The 22357-nt window shown below is 36.6% G+C and overlaps 1 protein-coding gene across 3 annotated transcripts in view; it reads right to left on the minus strand.

Annotated features, from left to right (window-relative positions):
- The window catches only part of FBP7 (F-box protein 7), a 250043-nt gene that overhangs the window by 190651 nt on the left and 37035 nt on the right, over nt 1-22357 (minus strand). For all 3 annotated transcript variants that reach the window (XM_089792234.1, XM_089792235.1, XM_089792233.1), the window contains 2 exons: nt 19747-19833; nt 16470-16582 (listed from right to left, as the gene is read on the minus strand). In XM_089792234.1, coding sequence (XP_089648360.1) covers nt 16470-16582; nt 19747-19831 — 198 coding nt within the window. In that variant the 5' untranslated portion in view covers nt 19832-19833. The remainder of the gene's footprint in view (nt 1-16469; nt 16583-19746; nt 19834-22357) is intronic.

Consider the following 22357-nt stretch of genomic DNA (forward strand, 5'->3'; position numbering starts at 1 on the left):
GAATACATATGAAAGTAGCATTTAGTGTTGGTTGTATCATGAGATAGATCTATCTCCTCGCATTCAGCATGGAAGGTAGAATGGTTTGGGATACTCAATTTCACCGGGATTGTGATGAGTTGCGTCACAACTGTACACATTGTGATGTTTATATCATAGTGGCACAATGTCAACATGGTGATTACTTTCTAGAGACAACTTGGGACCTTGGGATCACTCTTGGTTTCAGCTTGGTTCAATAAGTCGTTTCTGGATTACATTGGGATTGCTTGTGGACAAGCAATCTTGGGAAAGGCATATTGTAATGCCCCCTTCATAGCCAATGTCAACCAATTAGGGTTATTTTGTCACCAAATCCTTGAAACTAACAAGGTGAACAAAGGATCCGTGATGGATTGATTCTCCTAAGGCTCAAACAACATAGAGTGGATTGGGAGGTATCAAAGTATTTAAAGGGGGTTCCACCTAGACTTTGCATCCATTGGATCCCACTCGTGCAAAAAGCCATATCTATGTGGAAGCATTCGTACAGGATGAATAAAAACTATGCAGCATGGGTGAACGGAGAGATTGAAAGAATGCTTGATGCAAGCATCATCTTTCAAGTGCAGATGAGTGAGTGGGAGTCCCTAATCATCATTTCATTGAAGGATGCTAATCAAATCCGAATATGTGTGGACTTTAGATGTTTGAATGCAGTCACCGTCAAGGATCCGTTCCCAATACCTTTCATGGATAGCATTCTGGTGGAAGTGGTGAGACATGAGATGTATTCATTCAAGGATGGATTTTCTAGGTACAACCAGATATCCATCGCCAAAGAAGACAAACTGAAAACAACTTTCATGGTGGAAGCCAGAGTGTACACATATAACTAAATGCCCTTTGGACTTTGTAACACTCTGGCAACGTTCCAAAGGATCATCCTACACATTTTCGACAAGCTGTTGGTTGGGAACTTCAAATCTTTTCTTGATGATTGGCCTTTTTTTGTGTCGAGGGCAAGCACCTGGTCGCCCTGAGGGAGTGTATGGACAAATGTCGACGAGCGAGGTTGGCACTTAATCTGAAAAAGGGCAGATTCATGATGCCTCAAGGGAAACTATTGGGACACATTGTGTGCAAAACTGGATTGAAAACAGATCTAGACAAGGTGCGGGTGATTCTGGAGATGGAACCTCCGATGGATGTGACCAAGGTGGAGTCATTCTTGGGACACATCAAGTACTACAGGAGATTCATCAAAAACTTTGCCCAAGTGTCCTACCCATTGGATAGGCTGACTTGGAAGGGAGAGTCCTACATGTGGGGAACAGAGCACGAAAAGGCATTCAATGAGCTCAAGTCGAGGCAAGTGGGAGCACCAATTCTCGCTTATACAAACTGGGACAAGGAATTCCACATCCATGTGGACGCATCAAACTTTGCCATCGAGGTAACCCTAGCATAGAGAGGCGATCATGGACGAAACCAAATTATCTATTTTGAAAGCAAACTTTTGTCAAAGGTTGAGAAGAACTACAATACAGCGAGGGAAGCTCTAGGGATGGTTTACGTCATACAGAAGTTTCAACATTACTTGTTGGAAACTCCATTCATTATCTATATGGAACACCAAGCTCCCATATATTTGGTGAATAAACCTATCACTCAAGGGCCAGTAAGTAGGTGGCTGCTCCTATTACTGGAGTTTACATTCAACATTGTCATACGACCTGGGAAGAGCCATGTAAGCATCGATCACTTATCATGAATCAAATCAAGAGAGCCACCCAAATGAGTAAATGATGACTTTCGAAATGCACACTTGTTCCGAATAGCAGTGCTACCATCCTAGTACACAAATATAGGGGAATACCTCTCAACAAGGTAGTTTCCACGAGAGATTGAACCAAATAAACGCAGGAATTTAATATTGAGGAGCAAAACATTTCAGTTGATTAACGTATTGTTGTATAAGATGGGGCCTGACCAAGTCCTTCATTGATGCGTTATGGAGGAGGAAGTCCCAAGCATACTACATGAAGCACATGAAGGTCCTACAAGAGGACACATGGGACCAAACACGATGGCACGAAAGGTGTTAGTTGGCAGATTGTGGTGGCCAACAGTCTACAATAATGCAAGAGAATGGGTAGTAAGTTGTGATACGTGTCAGAGAGCAAGAAAACCTCTGAAGAGAGACTTCATGCCTCTCAACCCCTCTAATGCACAAGAGTTCTTCAAAAGATAGGGACTAGATTTTGTGAAGCCGCTCAAGGCAAGCAGAGCATGACGATGCAAGTATATCGTCATAATGACGAAATACCTTACAAAGTGAGTTGTAGCACGAGCCCTCCTAGATAACTCAGCCTTAAGTACGGCGAGATTTATATAATAACAAATAATATCACCAAATATAATATACCCATTAGGCTTACGAGCGACTGAGGGGGACACTTTGTTGACCATGTGATAAAAAGGGTCACCACAAAACTCAAGATTTTTCATTCTTTTTCAAGCCCGTCCTATCCAAGAGCAAATGGCTTACGAGCGACTGAGGGGGACACTTTGTTGACCATGTGATAAAAAGGCTCACCACAAAACTCAAGATTTTTCATTCTTTTTCAAGCCCGTCCTATCCAAGAGCAAATGGCCAGGATAAAGTCACGAACAAGATATTGGTGTCAGTAAGATAAAGTCATCAAAATCAAGAAGGGGGATTGGGAAGAGTGGTTTCCATCTATACTATGGGCTTATCGTACCACTTACAAGGTCACTACGTCACACACACTCTTTCAGTTGATGTACAGACAGGAGGCTATAGTACTAGCTAAGTTTATGGTGCCGAGTCTAAGGATTGCTATTGAGAACAAGTTAAGGGATATGGAGAGTTTGAGGGAGAGACCATATAACCTCAATAAATTGGATGGGTGGTGTCTCACAACATAGTGGGCAATAGAAATAATGCAATCGTGGCGAAAGGTGTGGCATGACAAGCACCTAAAGCAAGCAAGCTATACACCCAAACAATTAGTATTAAAGTATGATTGGCGCAATAAGATCAAACCGAGCAAAGTAAAAGTAAAGTGCTTGGGCCATACAAAGTGCGGGAAGTTTGCGATAATGGAGCAATCAAACTATGGACTCTCAATGGAAAGGAAATATCGAACTCAGTCAATGGTTCGAAGTTGAAAATTTACTGCAAGAGACAAGGTCGAAGAGGTATGGCCTACACCCCGATAGACGAAATAACATTGACTTAGGCAAAAAAATTTAAATTGAAAAAAAAAATTAATAATAATAAATTGAGAAGAAGGAAAATACAACCATATCGTACAACACCATACAGTCAGCATCCAGGAAATGTACGATGTAAGGAAAGGAAACAAAGGCACAAAACATATTGCATGGTGACAACTTGTAAACAAACCATACGACAACATCACCTGTCGATGCCATACTGCATCTCAGCACTATATGTTTGATCCCAGTAGTAGCATGTGGCATCCTTCTAAAACCGTGCGATGGCTTGAACATAGTGACTACAACTAAGGGTAGATAGGTGATACCGTATAGCTAGGAGTGCTATCAGGAGTATAGAAAACTCCTTTCTAAGGATCATGCAATAAAGTAGAAGTGTCGAGCAGAAGGGAAAAGCATGGTGAAGAGCAATTGAGGAAGAAGTATAATGTGAAGGAGAAGAATGATGCAGGAGGTGAAGGAATTTTATATGATATGCAAGGATGACCATTCACAAGCAGAAATGGATTCTCCCGACAAGGCCTCTAAAGGAAGGGAGTGAAGAAGTCTTTTACTAGAGAAGAGCACGGGTGCTGTCTCATGGACGCGATAAAAGGTAGGCACACAAGATCAAGTCGTGCCTCATATATCGTCTTTCTGTAGATAGCACTCATGAACAGATTAATGGGTGGTACGGTTTATGATTGGGCTAGCGTATGTATGAATTGTTAGATTGTTGTGACTGATCAGGAAAGTACTGTATATACTTCATAAATTCTTTGGGGCTTGGGATTTTTCGGCCGACATGTAATTATTAATTATAACCCTAAAGCGGTAAAAATACTTGTATAAAAGAGGTTAGGGTTAGGGATTCTTTCATAGTGAGTGATGCAAAAATTGGTTCTTGCGGCAGTATTGAGTTGTAAGGGATTACGGATTGTAATCGAGTTGTAATCACTGGATCGTAATAATATCGAACTTGTTGTTTGGTGGGCGTAGCCCAAGGATTGGGTGAACCACGTTAAATCTTGGTGTCTTGTGTTCTTTTCTGTGTAATCTATTATTTTCTGATATTGTTTTATATTTGCATGTAATTGTTATTTCTGTCTGTGGTTTAATCCTAACAAGTAGTATGAGAGCGAGGTTTTTTTTCAGTTATCCTCTATAGGAAAGTCTCACGGTCGAGTGGAAGCGATGGCAAACAAGGGTAAGCCGAGGGTTGATAGGTTTAATGGAGAGAACTTTTAGTTATGGAAGATACAAATGGAAGACTATCTTTATCAGAAGGATTTATGGAAGCCGTTGGAAGGCAAAACCAAGAATCGGGGATCTATGTCAAATGATGACTGGGATCTTTTGGACAGAAAGGCACTTGGAAGCATTCAATTATGCTTCACACCATCAATGGCATTTAATATTACAAAAGCAAAGACGACAGAAGAATTGATGCAAACCCTAGCGAAACTGTATTAAACGCCCTCCGCTTCAAACAAGGTATTTCTCATGAAGCATTTATTTAATATGAAAATGGTAGAAGATGGATCTATTGCAGATCATTTAAATGAGTTTAATACTATTGCTAGTCAGTTATCTTCTGTGGGTATCAATTTTGATGAAGAAATTAGGGCTCTCTTGATTTTGCGTTCTTTGCCTAAAAGCTGGAATGACTTGGTAATGGCTATGAGTAATTCTATTCCTGGATCTAATACCCTAAAATATGATGATGTGGTCGGTGTTGTTTTGAGTGAGTAAAACTCATAGGAAAACCTCAGGTGGATCTACATCAGGAAGTGCTTTGAATGCACAAAGCAGAGGCAGAACGACTGAGAGAGGAAGTAATTCTAGAAATCGTAGAAAATCAAGAGGAAAGTCAAAGGGGAGGAGGTCTCAATCAAGAGGACCGAACGACTGCTGGTATTGTGGGAAACCATAGCATAAAAAGAAAGATTGTTGGAATCGAAAGAAAAAAGAAAGAGATAAACGAGATGGAGATAAGGAGACACATGTGGTAAGTAACAAATCCGAAGAGGATGTTTTGCTTTTGTCTTTAGAAAGTGTTGATGATTTATGGATTTTAGATTCTGGTGCTTCATTTCATGCTACACCTCATAGAGGTTATTTCATTGATTATGTCCAAGGGGATTTTGAACTTGTTTATTTGAGGAATAATGAACCCTGTCAGATTGTTGGAAAGGGAAAAATTAAGGTTAAGTTGCAAAATGGGAATCATTGGCTACTACATGAGGTAAGACATGTTTCAAGGTTGAGTAGGAATTTAATTTCAGCAGGGCAACTCGGTGATGAGGGTTCTATGGTTATTTTTAATGATAAAAATTGGAAGGTTTCAAAAGGTTCCCTTGTAGTAGCAAAAGATGTGAAAGTAGGCACCTTATATTTTTGTGCAGGTCATATTGTTCCTTCTACTTTAATTGTTTCAGAAAAAAAATGAATGTTCAGGAACAGTTGCTGCAATTGAGTAGGGAGAACAAATAGCTACTGTAAATTCTGATACAACGCTATGGCACAACAGACTTGGGCACATGAGTGAGAAAGGCATGAAAGTATTTCATTCAAATAATGTTTTACCAGGTTTGAAATGTGTTCATATGGATTTCTATGAAAGTTGTGTGTATGGAAAACAAAAGAGAGTGAGTTTTGTGAAGACTGGGAAGGAAAACAAAAAGGAGAAATTAGAGCTTGTGCATACAGATGTATGGGGACCGGCTCAAGTATCTTCCCTTGGTGGCTCTCATTATTATGTTACATTCATTGATGATGCAACTAGAGAGGTATGGGTTTATTTCCTTAGATAGAAATATGATGTATTTCAAACTTTTAAGAAATGAAAATGCTTGGTTGAAAATGAGACTAATAAGAAATTAAAATGTCTCAGATTTGATAATAGTGGTGAATACTGCAACCATGAATTTGAAGATTATTGCTCCACTAATAGTATTCGTAAACAAAAAACTGTTCCAAGGACTCCACAAGAAAATGGAGTAGCTAAACGCATGAACCAGACTATAATGGAGCGTGCAAAGAGCATGAGGTTGCATGCTGGGTTGCCCTTACACATGTAGGCAGAGGCTATCACTACTGTTGTATATTTGATTAATAGAGGTCCCTCTACTCCTTTGGGTTGTGGTATTCCAGAGGAAGCATGGACTGGTAAGAAGGTGAGTTATTCTTTTCTCAAAACCTTCGGTTGTGAAGCATTTGCTCACGTAGATTCTGAAACTAGAACCAAGCTGGAAGCTAAGTCAAAGAAATGTGTATTTGTTAGATATGGCATTAATGAATTCGGTTATAGGCTTTGGGATTTTGAAAATCATAAAATTGTAAGAAGCAAGGGTGTCATATTCACTGAGAAAGTGTTGTACAAAGATCTGTTGCAGCAACATGAGAAGAAAGAAGATGATTATGTAGTGTTAGATGATACTCCAAAAGATAATGTTCCAACCATTCCTCATGATGTGCAACAACCACAACAACAAATACCACACACACTAGTGAATGTTAGACGGTCAACAAGGCAAATTAGACCTCCAGAAAGATTTTCTCCCTCTTTGTATTCTATTTTACTTACTGATGCTAGTGAACCTAAATGTCATGATCAAGCTGTGCAGATGGATACTAAGATTCAGTGGGAGTCTGCAATGAAAGAAGAAATGGACTCTTTGCTGAAAATTAAGACTTGGGATTTATGCAAATTGCCTGCAGGTAAAAGAGGTTTACAGAATAAGTGGGTTTACAGGTTAAAAGAAGAGGATGGAGGTAAGAAAAGATTTAAGGCCAAGCTAGTGGTAAAAGGATTTGCACAAAAACAGGGCATTGATTTTGATGAGATATTTTCTCCTGTTGTTAAGATGACTTCTATCCGTACTATTTTAAGTATTGTGGCTACTGAAAATTTGCATTTAGAGTAGCTTTTGTTAAAACAGCCTTCCTTCATGATGATTTGGATGAAGAGATATATATGGCTCAGCCACAGGGATTTGCAGTCAAAGGCAAGAAGAACTTAGTGTGCAAATTGAAGAAAAGTTTATATGGCTTTAAGCAAGGACCTCGGTAATGGTATCTAAAATTTGATAGTTTTATGCATGAGCATGGATACAATAGGTGTCATTCACATCATTGTTTTTATTTTAAGAGGTTGGATGATGACAGCTACATTATTTTATGTTTATATGTTGATGATATGCTTGTAGCTGGGTCTAACATGGATCATATTAAGGGGTTGAAATGCCAGTTAGCACATGCATTTGCTATGAAGGATTTGGGAGCAACAAAACAAATCCTTAGTATGAAGATTTGCAGAAATAGGAAGAACAAAAAATTGATACTATCTCAGGCTAATTATGTTGAGAAGGTGTTGCAACGTTTCTTTATGAAGAATGCTAAAGTTGTCAGCACACATTTACCTGCTCATTTGAAGTTGACTAAGGAGATGTGTCCCAAGACACAAGAAGAGGAGGATAAGATGTCCAAGGTACCCTATGCTTCAGCTATAGGAAGCTTGATGTATGCTATGGTATGTACAAGGCCAGATATTGCACATGCAATGGGAGTCGTTAGCAGGTATATGAGTCATCTAGGAATTGAGCATTGGAATATAGTCAAATTTATTCTCAGATATTTGAGAGGAACATCCAATAAGTGTTTATACTTTGGGGGTTCTACTACTGATTTACAAGGCTATGTTGACTCAGATTTGGCAGGGGATATTGATACCAGGAGAAGTACTACAAGTTATGTTTTTACTATTGGTGGGGCAGCCATGAGCTAGGTTTCTAGGTTACAGAAGGTTAATGTTTTATCCACTACAGAGGCAGAGTATGTTGCTGCTACAGAGGCAGCCAAGGAGATGATATGGCTTCAATTCTTCTTGGAAGAATTGGGACACCCTCAGAGGGATAATTATTTGTTTACAGATAGTCAGAGTGTCATTCATCTTGCAAAGAATTCAGCTCTACATTCAAAAACCAAACACATACAGTTGAGGTACCATTTCATTCGGTCAGTTTTGGAGGATGGACAGTTAAAGCTGGACAAGTTACATACAGATGACAATCCAACAGATATGTTTACAAAGGTAGTAACAAGGGAGAACCTGAACTCCTCTTCAACTTCGGTTGGTCTTCTAGACTAAACATAAATACAAGAACAGCAAAGTCCAGGGTGGTTTGATCCAGTGGGAGCCTCGTGGAGTAGCAGCATAGCTACAAGATCAGTCTCCAAGTGGGAGATTGTTGTTTAGTGTGGAGCCTAATTAGTCCCCAAGTGAGAAATTGTTAGATTGTGGTGACTGATCAGGAAAGTATTGTACATACTTCATAAATTCTTTGGGGCTCGGGATTTTTGGGCCGACATGTAATTATTAATTATAACCCTAAAGCAGTAAAAATACTTGTATAAAAGAGCTTAGGGTTAGGGATTGTTTCGTAGTGAGTGATGCGAAAATTGGTTCTTGCGGCAATATTGAGCTATAAGGGATTACGGAGTGTAATCAGGTTGTAATCACTAGATCGTAATAATATCGGACTTGCTGTTTGGTGGACGTAGCCTAGGGATTGGGTAAACCACCTTAAATCTTGGTGTCTTGTGTTCTTTTTTGTGTGATCTATTATTTTCTGATATTGTTTTATATTTGCATGTAATTGTTATTTATGTCCGTGGTTTAATCCTAACATGAATTTATGACATTGGAGCACAAGACTTCCTACATGCTGAATTATGCCATCGTGTTGTTTCTAGATGCTACACTTCGGTAGATTCTAGTAGACATACTTGAGGTCAAACTAGGACCCTTGGTGCCAAGAGAACCTCCTATCATGCGATGGCATCACTTAGACACATTTGAAGGACAGAAGGCTACCGTAGGATCAAAAGTTGTCATGGGGAAAAGCAGCTTACGCAAGGGGTGGATTCAAGATCAAGCCACAGAGAGACAAAGTGGTCGACAAGATACATTCAAGAGTGAGTCACATGGATGAGGAAGACAACACTCCGATCGTCAAGGAGGATGAGGTAGTGGTAGTCACTCTGGCACCTATACTATCCTCTCTTACCTACCACAACATACTCGACCACCGTCGTGAGCACAACACCTATTCCTGCCTTTGGATAGGTTAGGCCACCCATAGACATGACTCCATCGGTAGTAGTGACAGAGATGGTGACAAAGAGAGCTCCTGTGATTGTTCCTTAGGCAAAGAATCTGCACGCAGAGTAGTGATTCCGAAGAAGGAGATAGAGTCATGTCAGGGGAGGTTATGGAGATACCTGATGAGACACCTGAGATATAGGGCAGTGAGACACATGAGGAGCCACGGGTGAGACAGAAATAGTTGGGTCTAATGTGGTGGTGACTGCAGATGTCATGTTGTTGGCTGAGCCAGCTTGAGAGAATTCTAGGGTTGGAAGGGTACCCAGCCATCCATGTCGATTAGATCGTATGGGTACCTACTTAACACAAAGGTCTAATCTTGCCCCAATCACACATGGACCTTCTATACTCTCACCTATGAGAGTCACACCTACTTCCAAAGTTGGGGAGTTATGAGGAGGAGAGCTTGTCATAACTGCTACACCTACACTTGAGGAGGGAGGATGCCAACCAATGGAGATAGATGAGGGGCCGCCTGCAATAGAGACTTTGCAGGCTATGATAGAGGTCGTATAGAGAGTACTTAGTGCTTAGGCGCACCAATCAAAAAGCCATCCAAAGACATCCCTAACGAGGGTGTAAAGGCGTATTTGGCAGAAATGGTAACTCGAGGCCCAGGTGGTGGAAGTGTACCTAAGAGACATAATAGCTCAAAGCGAGCGGGTAGTCTCTGCATAGGCCCGAGCTTTAGAGGATGTGGTTCGAGAGTTGGAGCATGTGTGGTCATTCTGCAAGTAGGGTGTCCTATGTATTGTCCCTTGTCAAATTTATGTAACTTTACTAACAAATTGATAAATTATGTTATCACTTATGGTGTCTTCAAATAAGAAGTCCTTTTTGCAGGAGACTTTTCCAACCCTAAATCTTTTTCTTTGAAAATAGAATATTGATTTTCAATGCTGGCAAGGAATTATATGACTATGCTTGTTGATCGCATACTTACTATGATCTATAATTATGAGTTTGACTTGTATTTCAACTAGAACAAATGAATAATGTTAAAGCCCCTTCCAGTACTCGTAATAATTCTACTAGAGATATAAGATATGTTGCAATGCTTCTCTAGATTGCTTATAATGATAAGGTAAAAGTTGTTTCTACTCAGATATTCGAAGTCGGTAGTTTGTAATTCCTCTAATGATGTTTGCTGAGATTTTTTTTTTTTGCACAATGATGCACAATCCCTAAGAGCTCTTTTTAATATCTATCCTTCCATAATATTATTGCAACGCTATTCCATTTAAATCTAAACATAATAACTCTACAATGACTGTCTTTGTCTTGTTCAAATGCCAAACATAGATGGTGGGTACCCTGTTGTATTTTTTTTCCTACTATCATTGATTCCCACTCTATCGGTTCTCAATGTTAGACAATAGTTTTAGTTCTATGTCCTTATGTGTGATATGGTTGTTCTATTGATAATTTTTAATCTATGCTTCTTGATTGCTTGAAAATGCTTTGACTTTATTTGTTGATTTTTGTCCCTATGTCTCACCGTTTGTCAAAAATCTCTTCTTTTGTATTCGATGCTCTCCTTATTTGTTTCTTCTTCTACACTTATCACTTGGATTTTCTTGTTTTGATTGGCTCAAAGTAATCCTTTTTCTTTTTATCGACAATGCTGGAATGTAGATTGTTAAAGAGGAATTCTACCTGTAGTTTTGTTCCTCCTTTGACGAGTGTGTGTTTCTCCTATTCTCCAATGTTTTTTCCACTAAGTATTTCTGATTGCTCCTCTAGCTTTTTTATTGTTTCTTATTCTTTCGCACTCCTTAGTCCGCCTGTGATAATGTTGTTCTCCGCTTCTCCAGATTTAACAAGGTGAGATTTCTGCAGATTTTGTATGCCTTATTTGTTTTCCCAAGAATTCGCATAGATCCCTTTATATATGGTTAATTCATTTATTTAATATTTCCGACTTCAACCATCATGTCCTTTGTTAGTAATATTTATATATTTGTTATATTTAAATTATATTAGATTATTTAATCTTTTTATTATCATTATCATCATCATAAGATAATAATATCATGGTCAATGATTATATAATATCATATTGTACTATTTATATAATATAATATAATATTAATTAGTATATCAAATTGTTAATTGAATAATAATTCATATTATAATTTATTTATTCATTTTATTTTTTATTATTATTTTACTAATATATATAATATTATTTATTAAATTCAACCTTATAAATGTGGTATTATTATTGATCAAGTGCAATTATAAATATATTTTTATTTTTATTTTTTCCTTATATTAAGTGTATAATTAAAATTGATCTTGGAAATGGGGACATTACATCCTACTGTATTTTCCACCTACTTTGAGGCACGAGGATGGTTGGATACAGAGACTCCAAAGATGCTCTAGGATTGGACCACTCAGGAGCCTATAGCACAGAGTTGAATAGAGACCCTTAACCACGAAATAGTGTAGGTGTACTGAGACGCCTACTATGCCTAGAGGCGGAGTCAGGCAGATAGGATTGTAGCAGAGCGGGCTCGGGAGAAGTCAAAGCAGGCTTGAGAGGAGTCAGCTACCCATTCAGCAGCACTAGAGACTGACTTGGTTAGTCAGCAGTCAGCTTGGAAGACAAAGAGAGTGGAGTTCATGGCGCAGTTGGAGGCTACTAAGACTCATTTGACTCAAGCAAAGGAGTCTGGGGGCAAAGGAAAGCAAGTTAGCGAATATTGTAGTGATGTTAAAGGAAACAATGGAAGCACAAATGCAAGCGGAACAGGATTTGCAAGTGTTGACCCAACAAGTGTATGTATTGTAAGCACAACCGAACCCTTCAGCATCACAACCAGCACCTCCAGGGACACTTCCTTAGCCCCCTTCATCTTCATCTTAGTCTATCTTCTTGATATGCATATAGTAAAAAGCATTGTCTCCATTTTGTTGTGTGTTGTCAAGAGACGGTTTTCTTTTTTGGGGGGATGATATTGTCTGTAAAGTTGTACTCTCTCAGGAATAGTTATATATGTGTTACGAAGTTGTTAGTTACCGAAGGAAGATATGACGCGACAATTAAGTCGCAACCCTTTAGGTAGTATATGTATACTTTGTCATTTACAAGAAAGGCATCAGATGTTATCTCATATTGTCCTGTATTGTCATGTGGTGTACTTGAGAGAAGCATTAATGGAATACACACTTGTCGTTTCCTAAACATTGTGTTTGTATTTACTTTTGTATCGCATTCCTATTTCCGTAGCATGTATTGAACTTAGTTTACTGTAACCAGTAAATATATGCCACCACATATCTAACCCCATCGTCAAATGCAAAACAAGCAGGGCACAGAAAAATATATCCAACACTGGATAGTCTGATTCAACACCTAATAATCAGAAACGACAAAATAAGGAGAAACGGTCCAATCAGCAAGCCACATTAGTGAGGAAGAGGACAATATGCAAGAGAAAGAGAATTGTAAGAAGGGATAGAATAATATCTGACTTCAGAAAGGCAACTACAAAATTACATCAGAAGGCAACTTTGCATCCTAGGCGACAATATAATTAATATGTATTGAGATTCGGAGAACAATATCTCCATAAATTATAGAAGCACATCTACATATATTGAATTAGAATAAACATAAGGCAAAAGAACTATTGGTGCAAGAGCACCTAGGGTTTGAGGCTTGAGCAATAACCCTTTAAATTCCGGCTTGTAAGAACCTTAGCCAGGTTATAAGTGAATCCAATGAGTGTGTTTAGGAGGTTTAATAATGTGTGTGTGAGTCGTTGCCTAAGTTGGGCAAAACGTTGGCATTAGGTGGCAAAAACTTGCTAGATAGCCCAAATTTGGCACAATGAATGTAAGGACCACAAAATGCTTAAAATGGATCAAAATAGTGTTAGACATGTTTTGCACATGGTTCTAGGACATTCTGCACATGTTGGAATCTAGTTGATATAAGGAAATGCAAAAGTGAAAATGTTGACAAAAAATTGTCATGACAACTTTTGAAATTTTGCAAAGTTGCATGACAACTGTTTGCAAGTATGTGCAACTTCGTGCCAAATTAGTTATAGTCACCAAAGATCAGTTGGGATAGTTGAAGGATGTTAATATAAGACCTTTCAAGCCAATTTTTCTAGGTTGGAAGGCATTTTGTAGATTGAGCAAATTGAATTGACGTCAGTTTTTTGGAAATTCCATCATAGTCAAGACTTTGTTTGGCCAAATCCTATTCAATGGATTGAAGTTGCCTTATTTTATGCATGTGCAATTAGATTAGCTTGTTTTCTTTCATTTCAAGTTTTGATGTCGCATTGTGAATAGCTTTATTTGGTTAAATAATAATACAATGCTACTAGACTATTCACTGCCTATTTCAGGGTGTGTTGTAGAAATAGCTCTAACCTGAAATATGACCGTGGGATTTCTATGGCCCTTGGAGGATTGAAGGTAGAGTCAATGTACATAATGCTCCCTTTTGTAAAGGTCCATAAAACACGGTTTTCTATTTTTTCTCTCATGCCCTAGGTGAGCACAATGGTAGCTCGGCTAGGAGTAAAAGATGACGATTTGATCATTCTTGTAGGAGTGGATTCGTAAATGTAATCTAAGAGCATAGATGAGTTGTATGGAGCCTAGAGAGACCCTGGGTGTGATATCAAATTTAGTTGAATTCAATTGGGAAGATTTTCCATTGAAGGACTAAGTCTAACTCATTTACTTTGTATTTTGGCCCTATCTAGATATGGTACTATATGGATAGGGTAGGGACTTCAAACCCTCAAAATCTTTAAGTTCTCCAAAAGGGTATCGACATTGGTGATTAGTTTATAATCTCATTTTGGAAGTTTTAGAGTTATTAGACAAATACTCAATTAGAAGACTTAATTAGGCCTAAAAGTCCTAAAACTAGGAAATTTAGAGATTGATAAGAGAAGTATGCCAAGAACATGCAAAATGGGATCAATTGTGATTGGACTAGTGGGAGAAGAAGCCAAATACTCCTGCAAGATGATGGTGAGTGGTCCAGATAGTTGTGAAGTGAACTTATCTTAGTGAGTTCAAGGAAGCAAACAAAGGTTCAATTGGCAGAGAGACTCTAGTGTATAAGGGGAAAGGAGATTGGACTTCCCAAGAGGTTAGGGTTGAAGAGAGAGAAAACCCTAGAATGTCTAAGAATGGCCATGGTAAGGAGATCAAAGGAACTCGGTGTGGGAGTCTCCCTATCAACTATACAGAGACTCTCCAGAAGAGACTAAGATATGAAGAACAATATCTCCATACATTACAAAATCACATCTGCATATATTGAATTAGAATAAACAGAAGGCCACAGAACCATACAAAGACTCTAGGGAAGAGATTTTATTGTAGAAGACTACAATAGTAGAAGATACTACGAAGGCCAGTGAAACTCACTTTAGTTACAATTCCATTGAGAATTAATATAGAGGTCTAAGGGCCTCTGAAGGGCTTCAATAGTATCACTTTCTAAAGAAGTGTCATACTGATGCAAGGAAGGGATTGAACATCTCTGAAGGTCAGTATACTGAAAGGACTAAGTCATATGCATATGAAAGGATGGATACACCCAGTGCAGTTATCCATAAGGCCTAGGAAGAGGAAACCCTCTCCTAGGAAGGATATATCAAGATTGATTATCCATAAGGTCTTAAAAATAGGAAATACAATGAAGAGATGGTGCTTAGTGGAAAGTTGTTCTATATAACTAGAACCCCAGCAAGCATTCCACAGGAACTAAGCATCTGATCACAGTCTCTCCTTAAGAAGGGATTTAAATTTGGAATTAGGATTTCATATTTATTGTAATGAAAAGATAACATCTTATTTCTGTCAGTAATTTTATATATATTTTTGGATTACTAATGTATGTTGCAGGTTCATCCGCAAGAAAATCGTTATCATCAGCCAAAGGACCAGGGACACTACAGATAGGAAAGGATGGCTTAATAAAGGACCTTCTAAATCTTCATTTCGTTGCTAAGCATTTATGGTGAACAAGCACTCTAAATAGAATGGGGGAAAAGAGAACGGTCATAGCTTATAAAATGTTGAATGCTATAGCCTATAATAGAGCCTTTCACATATTCAGTGCCTAATAAATCATCTCTACTAAATAAAGTTGTAAATTGTAAGTTGTACTGGGTTTTATCAAATCAAGTTAAATTAGAATACTAGGGAAAACTGTTGTTAGTTATAATTTTGGGCACTCTGAGTGACCATCAATGCCCAGTGGATTAATGTATGCATGAGCATTATCTATCAAGAGTTCGTGCAGCAATCATGAGAGGACAAAAAATGGCAGAGGTTGTTAGATAAATGGTTAGGACTCTAAATATTATTGAAAACACACTGATTACAAATCCTTATGGGACATAGAATTTTCAGTTTCCAAGTTCACACAAAGTGCAAGAAAAGAGCATGCGCACTCAGCCTAAGACTTCCAATGTATCCCTACTGAACCTCAGAGTCTTATCTATAGATACACTTTGACCCATAGATGCAGTAAAAGATATATATATTACAAACCTAGCTGGTCAATTAAGTAGAGTGTGAGACATATTAGAATCTCTATTGAGACTAACTGCTACTGGAGCTCCAGGCTAGGTGGAAGAGTTTGTCAAGCCAAGAGATATTGCTACAGTGATAGGTGGAAGCTGGGGTCTAGTATAAGGATGGTGCAAATCATTTTGTTTTGTCCAGATATAGTCAGTTTGTTTTTTGGCAACATTATTCAACTCATGTATAGCGAGCATTCCTGCCTAAGTCACAATTATACTTGTCTCATCCCGTTGGCAATGTAGTTTTACAGTTTTGCTTTCTTTTAGTAGCTCATAATGCTTGATTGTAGCTCTATTGCTATGAATTGATGGGTTGATGTTTGAAGGCAGAAATGCAATAGATCCCCAAATAAATTATTTAAAAAAACATTAATGTCAATCGATATTGATTTTTATTCAAAAAGCTCCGGTCTTAGAAGAAAACCTAACTATGTGAAAATAAAAAATTTATTCACCGACAAAAGTTTAAGAAATTCCAAAAGAATCTTACTTGAAATTTTAAGGAAGAATACCTCAAAGAGAATCTCATCAGGCAACATCTGATGAATAAGTGCTGGATCAGAAAAAACTTGATTGCTTAGGCTTCCAAATGCAGCAACTGGTCGAATTCTTGTCCCATAGAGACCTGCATTATGCAACATTAATAGTGGAAAACAATATTATTATTTTTATAAAACTAAGAAATCCACAAATTTACAGTAGAATGTCAATGTTTGATACAATCATTAATGTTGCCATAAAAATAAATGAAACTTTATGCTTAGGTATAATAATTGTTTATTCCAATCATTATATGTTGATATTTTTCCTCTGTACACAAATAAATCCACCAAAGCTTACAGTTAACATGTTAAAAAAAATTATTATGGTTTGAGAAGTCCAAGGCATGTTAGATAATTGTTGTATAGTGTATCCATATCAATTTTTTGTATTGTGTCCAGTGTCCACTGTCAAGTTTCAGCTAAGCATTGATGTTTTCCTAAGTGCAAATCATATTTCAAACCTTGTCTTGTTTTCTTCATCTTGTGTGCAATTATCACAACAAATTGCACGTTCTCAAGTTTTGGGTAATTCAATGAAGCAGTCACCCAAATAATCTGAAGAGTAGAAGCACCTCTCCAAGCAACTATCAAAATCGAAGAAGGGAAGGTTATACTTGAAAACAACTCTAAAAGTCGTCTCATTCTACAATGTCATCAATGTGATGATTGGAGAAATTTTGGATGAACCTATTATAGGAACCAAAAGAAATGGATTATTGTGTAAATGGTGTGAACTCAGAGACTATGAGAAAATGACCAAAGCAAAAGGCCAACATCAACATGATTAATCTAAAGAGGCATAGAAAAGTATGAATTATCACTCAAGCCCTAAGAAAGAAGGCTATATACCAAAACTCACACATTAAAAGGGAAAAACTTCATGAAGGAAGAGAAACAATGGAGCCTGCTATGGATAATGAACACTACCACTCAAATACAAAAGCAAGATAACAAATCAATAAGATCAATAAAAGCATCACAAGGTAGGTACTCCAAAGTTCCAAACTACCAAATCAATTCAAGTAGCAGTTTTATTACAATGTATTCCTAAACTTCAAAATGCTATAACAAGTATTGTATCTAAGGGACGAGACAATGCATACTATTGGTTATTTTAAATCTTGAAAGTGAAGACTCCATAAACAAAACTCCATTGTCCAACACCAGATGATTGTTAGAGACCAAGTGATTGATCCTACTTTACTGATTGTTGCATGTTAATGAAATTAGCAGAGTTACGAATTAAGATCCTTGGAAAAGATCTCTCTATTAGAATTGTTCATGGCGGATCTAGCGTGAATATACTTCCAAAAGACATTTGTAGAAGTCTAGGGAATTCGACCGTCAAACCCCTAACTTTTCAATGGTGGGTGCAAACCAGAAATAAATCAAGATGATAATATTCTTAAAAGTCTACAAGGCATATTTTGATACTTAAAAATTAATAGTCTACAAGGCATATTTTGATACTTAAAAACATTTTTAATAAATTTCCTGGTCATCTCATTGTAATGACAACCCCTACTTTTTTCAAATAATCGCAATTGAAATCAATTGTCTAAGACTCGGTAAGACTAGCCTCTACTCAGCAAGTCTGAGGTTACACAAATTTCCTCAGTTTGGGTGCCTTCATCAGGATTTTTCAAGACTCATTCCCTCAAACTCCTTGAGCGTAGAGACATGCCAAACTCATTGAGTCTAGGAAAGTCCCGACTCCTAGACTCTTTCACACAACTTAAGTGTACAATAGTTATGAAAACACAAAAGTTAATGTTTCAAGTTGTTTTTTTTACTTATATTTCCTCCTCCACCTTAAAGCAGCATTATTTCATTTTCAAGGCAAAGGCGAAGAAGAAAAGAGAGTTGTGAGCAAAATTTGGAGTACATTGTAGATAAAACAGCAAGTGGAGCAAAACTCAATTGTTGAATAGCTTTGGGCTGGTTCACAGATACTTTTGGTGCATCTAAAGGTGTCCATGTAGGACTGCAAGCAGAGGTCTATAGATTTGAAGCTTGATTTAAGACGTAACTTTGTATTTTGAAGGTTTCATGTTTTCTTTAGAATATTGCATTTTTCTTTACACTTCCTTTTTTTTAATTATTCTTCTTGAGAGTGCTAGTTTATACTATCTTTATTCGACTAACAATTATCTTGTTTAGTTTTATTTAAACACATGAAATTTTATAATAAAGCTTGTATTTCATACAGGCAGTCAATTTCCAGAGTGAAAGGAGCAATTATCTTTATATTGATTTACATGCAATAAATGTTTAAACATTATTTTCTAATGGTAATAAAAAGTGCTTCTTAATTCGTGATTCTAATATCTGCATGGACCTTGACACGCATCTATTCATTGAATAGAATTTATGAAACATGTAGTACCTTTAAGTAGATATCTAGATGTCTTGTTCCATATGAAGGTATACTGCAGCACTTTCAGTAAGTTTGCAAGATTTGAATTGCAGTGCTCGACATGAAGTTAGACACTGGGCCTTTAAACTGATCCTCTAATTTAATTTACCAAAGCATTTTGTCATTGTATCTAAACCTATTCAATCTTTATATGGATTTGCACTACTTAATCTCTTCTTTTAGGTGAACAGGATAAATATGTTGTAATTGTAAGGTTACTTTTAGTTTTGGAAACATTAAAACATCTTTCACTATGTTAAATAGCATGCCATCCTTTTGCCCCAGGTGAATAGAAAGAGAGACTTTTATTTTATTCAACATCGGTGTGAACTGCCCAAAACAACAATGTAAACTAAAGATTGTATATAAGCAAGTGCATGTCCAAATTTGAGTTTTAGGTCATTTATGTTTACTAGAAGCTTCTCCTTCTAATTTGAAGAGTAGTTCTATGGTTGACCCCATATCATTTTCGTTTACGTTGCATGAAAAAATATGAATTAAAATGCAAACAATGTTAATCCCTGTCAGCATTAGGTATTGATACAGCTACTCATGATTTAGTTGTCAGTGTTTGTGTGAGCAATGATTCAAGATGAAGAATGAGATGGAGCATGTAATAACACTAATACATCAATCATAAGACACTTTTGTTTCTGAAATTATTCTTGCCAAAAATAGAACCACAAGCATATTATTTCATGGCCTACAACTTTTTCCATAGCCTAAACTAGGCTATCTCAATATTACAAGAAGCATCACTTACAACGTTATGAAAAAGGGTGTAAAATAAACAATACATCCTCGCCATATAAGCATTTCCTTTAAACTTACTTAACCATGGTCGATGTGTAATTAAGTACTGCATGGATTTACCACATCCCATATCATCTGTTCCAACAGGCATTAAAAGAGCCATTTCTGCACCAACAAAAAGAATATTTCTTAGAGACTATCATTTGGAAAGACAAATTTGATGATTTTATTTAAGGCACTCACAACAGTTTCTAATAACTCAGGCACAGATACATAAGAATTAAGCAAAAATATTCCTAGTGAACCATTGAATTATTGGCTGAAAAAAAAATAACCAAAAGATAAATCAGACACCCTCAAGTTTTCAAGTATATGAAAAAAAAGAACAAATGTTCGTTGACGTTGATGAATGACAAAAGTAAGTCAATAGGACTCGATGATACAAGTTACAAAAGCAAATAGGGCAGTTCAAAAGAACTTCATGAGCAAAAAAGTGTTGGATAACTTGATGTAACATTGTCCACATAGACAGGCCAACAAAATGTAACGACTGTAAATGCACAAAAAACAATGTGAACCAAGTGTATGGTTCTATGGTATCGATATATTCTAGGAGTTGAAGCCTGCTAATTATACATTAGACTTCCCTTTATAAAAAATATTCAAGAAATTGCATAAGTTCTTCATTGATGTTCATCAATAAATCCATACTGAGATTTTTAATTCTCTGAACAAGAATCTGGTCACAACAATTTGATTAACCTAACTTCACAAGGTAAAATTCTAACTCATTATGAACTCAAGAAAAGTGGTTAGCAAGGTTCCTGGGTCTGCTAGCTATACAAAAAAAGATTTGATTAACCTAACTTCACAAGGTAAAATTCTAACTCATTATGAACTCAAGAAAAGTGGTTAGCAAGGTTCTTGGGTCTGCCAGCTATACAAAAAAGAGTAAGGAAACTGCAAACCATGTTCTCTTGCAATGTCCTTTTGTTACAGAAGCATGGAAACTAGGTGGATAAATGTCTAGCGGCCCAGCATTCTGGCAATAAGAATCTACATGTCTTGCCAAGCAATTAACATTAGAGCTATTTAAAAGGAACACAATCAGAGGGTATTCTAAGAGGTGGAAATCTCAGTTGACTGAATTTGCAATAGCAGAAACTCTGAACTGGACTCTACATCTTTAAAGATAAAAATAGAAAAAGATCTTCAGTGCAGATACCAGTACAGATGGAAGGTTAAGGGTCTTAAAATTCACTACAAAAAAGGCCAAGCAGTAGTCAATTGGCTAAGAATCTCACAAAAAGGATCTCTGCAGCATTTTTAAAAAAAAAACTGTCACACCCCTCCTGATTCCTGATGCCCTAGATGATGCTTTCTGGTTTTCTTAAAACAATGGTTTTGGGAACTAACTTGATGCCCTAGATTATACGTGCTTGTTTAAATAAAACAGTAATATTTACGAAATTTGATAACCTAGAAGTTTAAACAGGTTTCTCATGAAATAGTGGTTTTAATTATTGGATGCCCAAGATGTTAAGTGCATATATAACGAAACAGTGGTTAGTTGACTTTATGGCCTAGATGGTGGTTTGTTGACTTTATCGCCTTTATGACTTTGTTGACTTCATGGCCTGTAGCATTTTTTTTTTAAACTGTCACACCCCTCCTGATTTCTGATGCCCTAGATGATGCTTTCTGGTTTTCTTAAAACAATGGTTTTGGGAACTAACTTGATGCCCTAGAATATATGTGCTTGTTTAAATAAAACACTAATATTTACGAAATTTGATGCCATAGAAGTTTAAACAGGTTTCTCATGAAATAGCGATTTTAATTATTGGATGCCTTAGATGTTAAGTGCATATTTAACAAAACAGTCATTTGTTGACTTTATGGCCTAGATGGTATTTATTTGCTTTATTGGAACAGTGGATTCAAATAAGATTATGCTTAATGTGTTCATGTTTCTTGGAGCAGTGTAATGTCCCCTTCTAGAATGGAGTTTTACAAATAAGAATAATAATATAAGATTAAATATTTAAAATAATAATATATATAGTTATAATTCTAATTATAACTATAGTGATTATTATAACGTAATCAAATTGAAATTTTAATAATAATTAAGAAATAAAATATTATTAAATGAATAATAATATTAAATAGATAAATGAATACATATAATTAAATATTAACATAATATTTTAGTTTTTTGATAGGTAAAAGGCCATGAGGCTCAAGATTGTGTTTGGATTAAGAAAAGCACCTCAATTGGGCACCAAAGATGAGAGATGGCTAGGTATCCTTGGTGTAGCCCTTACATAAATATCTTAAATAAATTTAACCAATTTTAGCGCTTCTTTTTTATTTCCAAATTTATAGCTTTACTCTTGATAATTCCTTGTGAATATAACCTATAAATTAAACTTGGCTACGATCAAGTTGCTAGAACAAAAAGAAGTATGCTTTATAATAGAAGTGAAACTTATCTCCTTTTAACTTTAATTTTAAAATCAAATAGTATAAAAGGAAAAGTTTTGAATAACCAAAATATGTCACTTGCACATATACATACAAAACCTATCAAAAGAAATTAACATTGTTATTTTGATAGTAAAAGTTGTAAACCAATTTTGCTCCAAGAACAAGTGTCTAACTTATCATGTTAGCTTGTCTCATTAGA

Source organism: Cupressus sempervirens, chromosome 7, assembly GCF_028749045.1.
Source record: "Cupressus sempervirens isolate cs-2001-9-10 chromosome 7, ASM2874904v1, whole genome shotgun sequence".
NCBI classification, from domain to species: domain Eukaryota; kingdom Viridiplantae; phylum Streptophyta; class Pinopsida; order Cupressales; family Cupressaceae; genus Cupressus; species Cupressus sempervirens.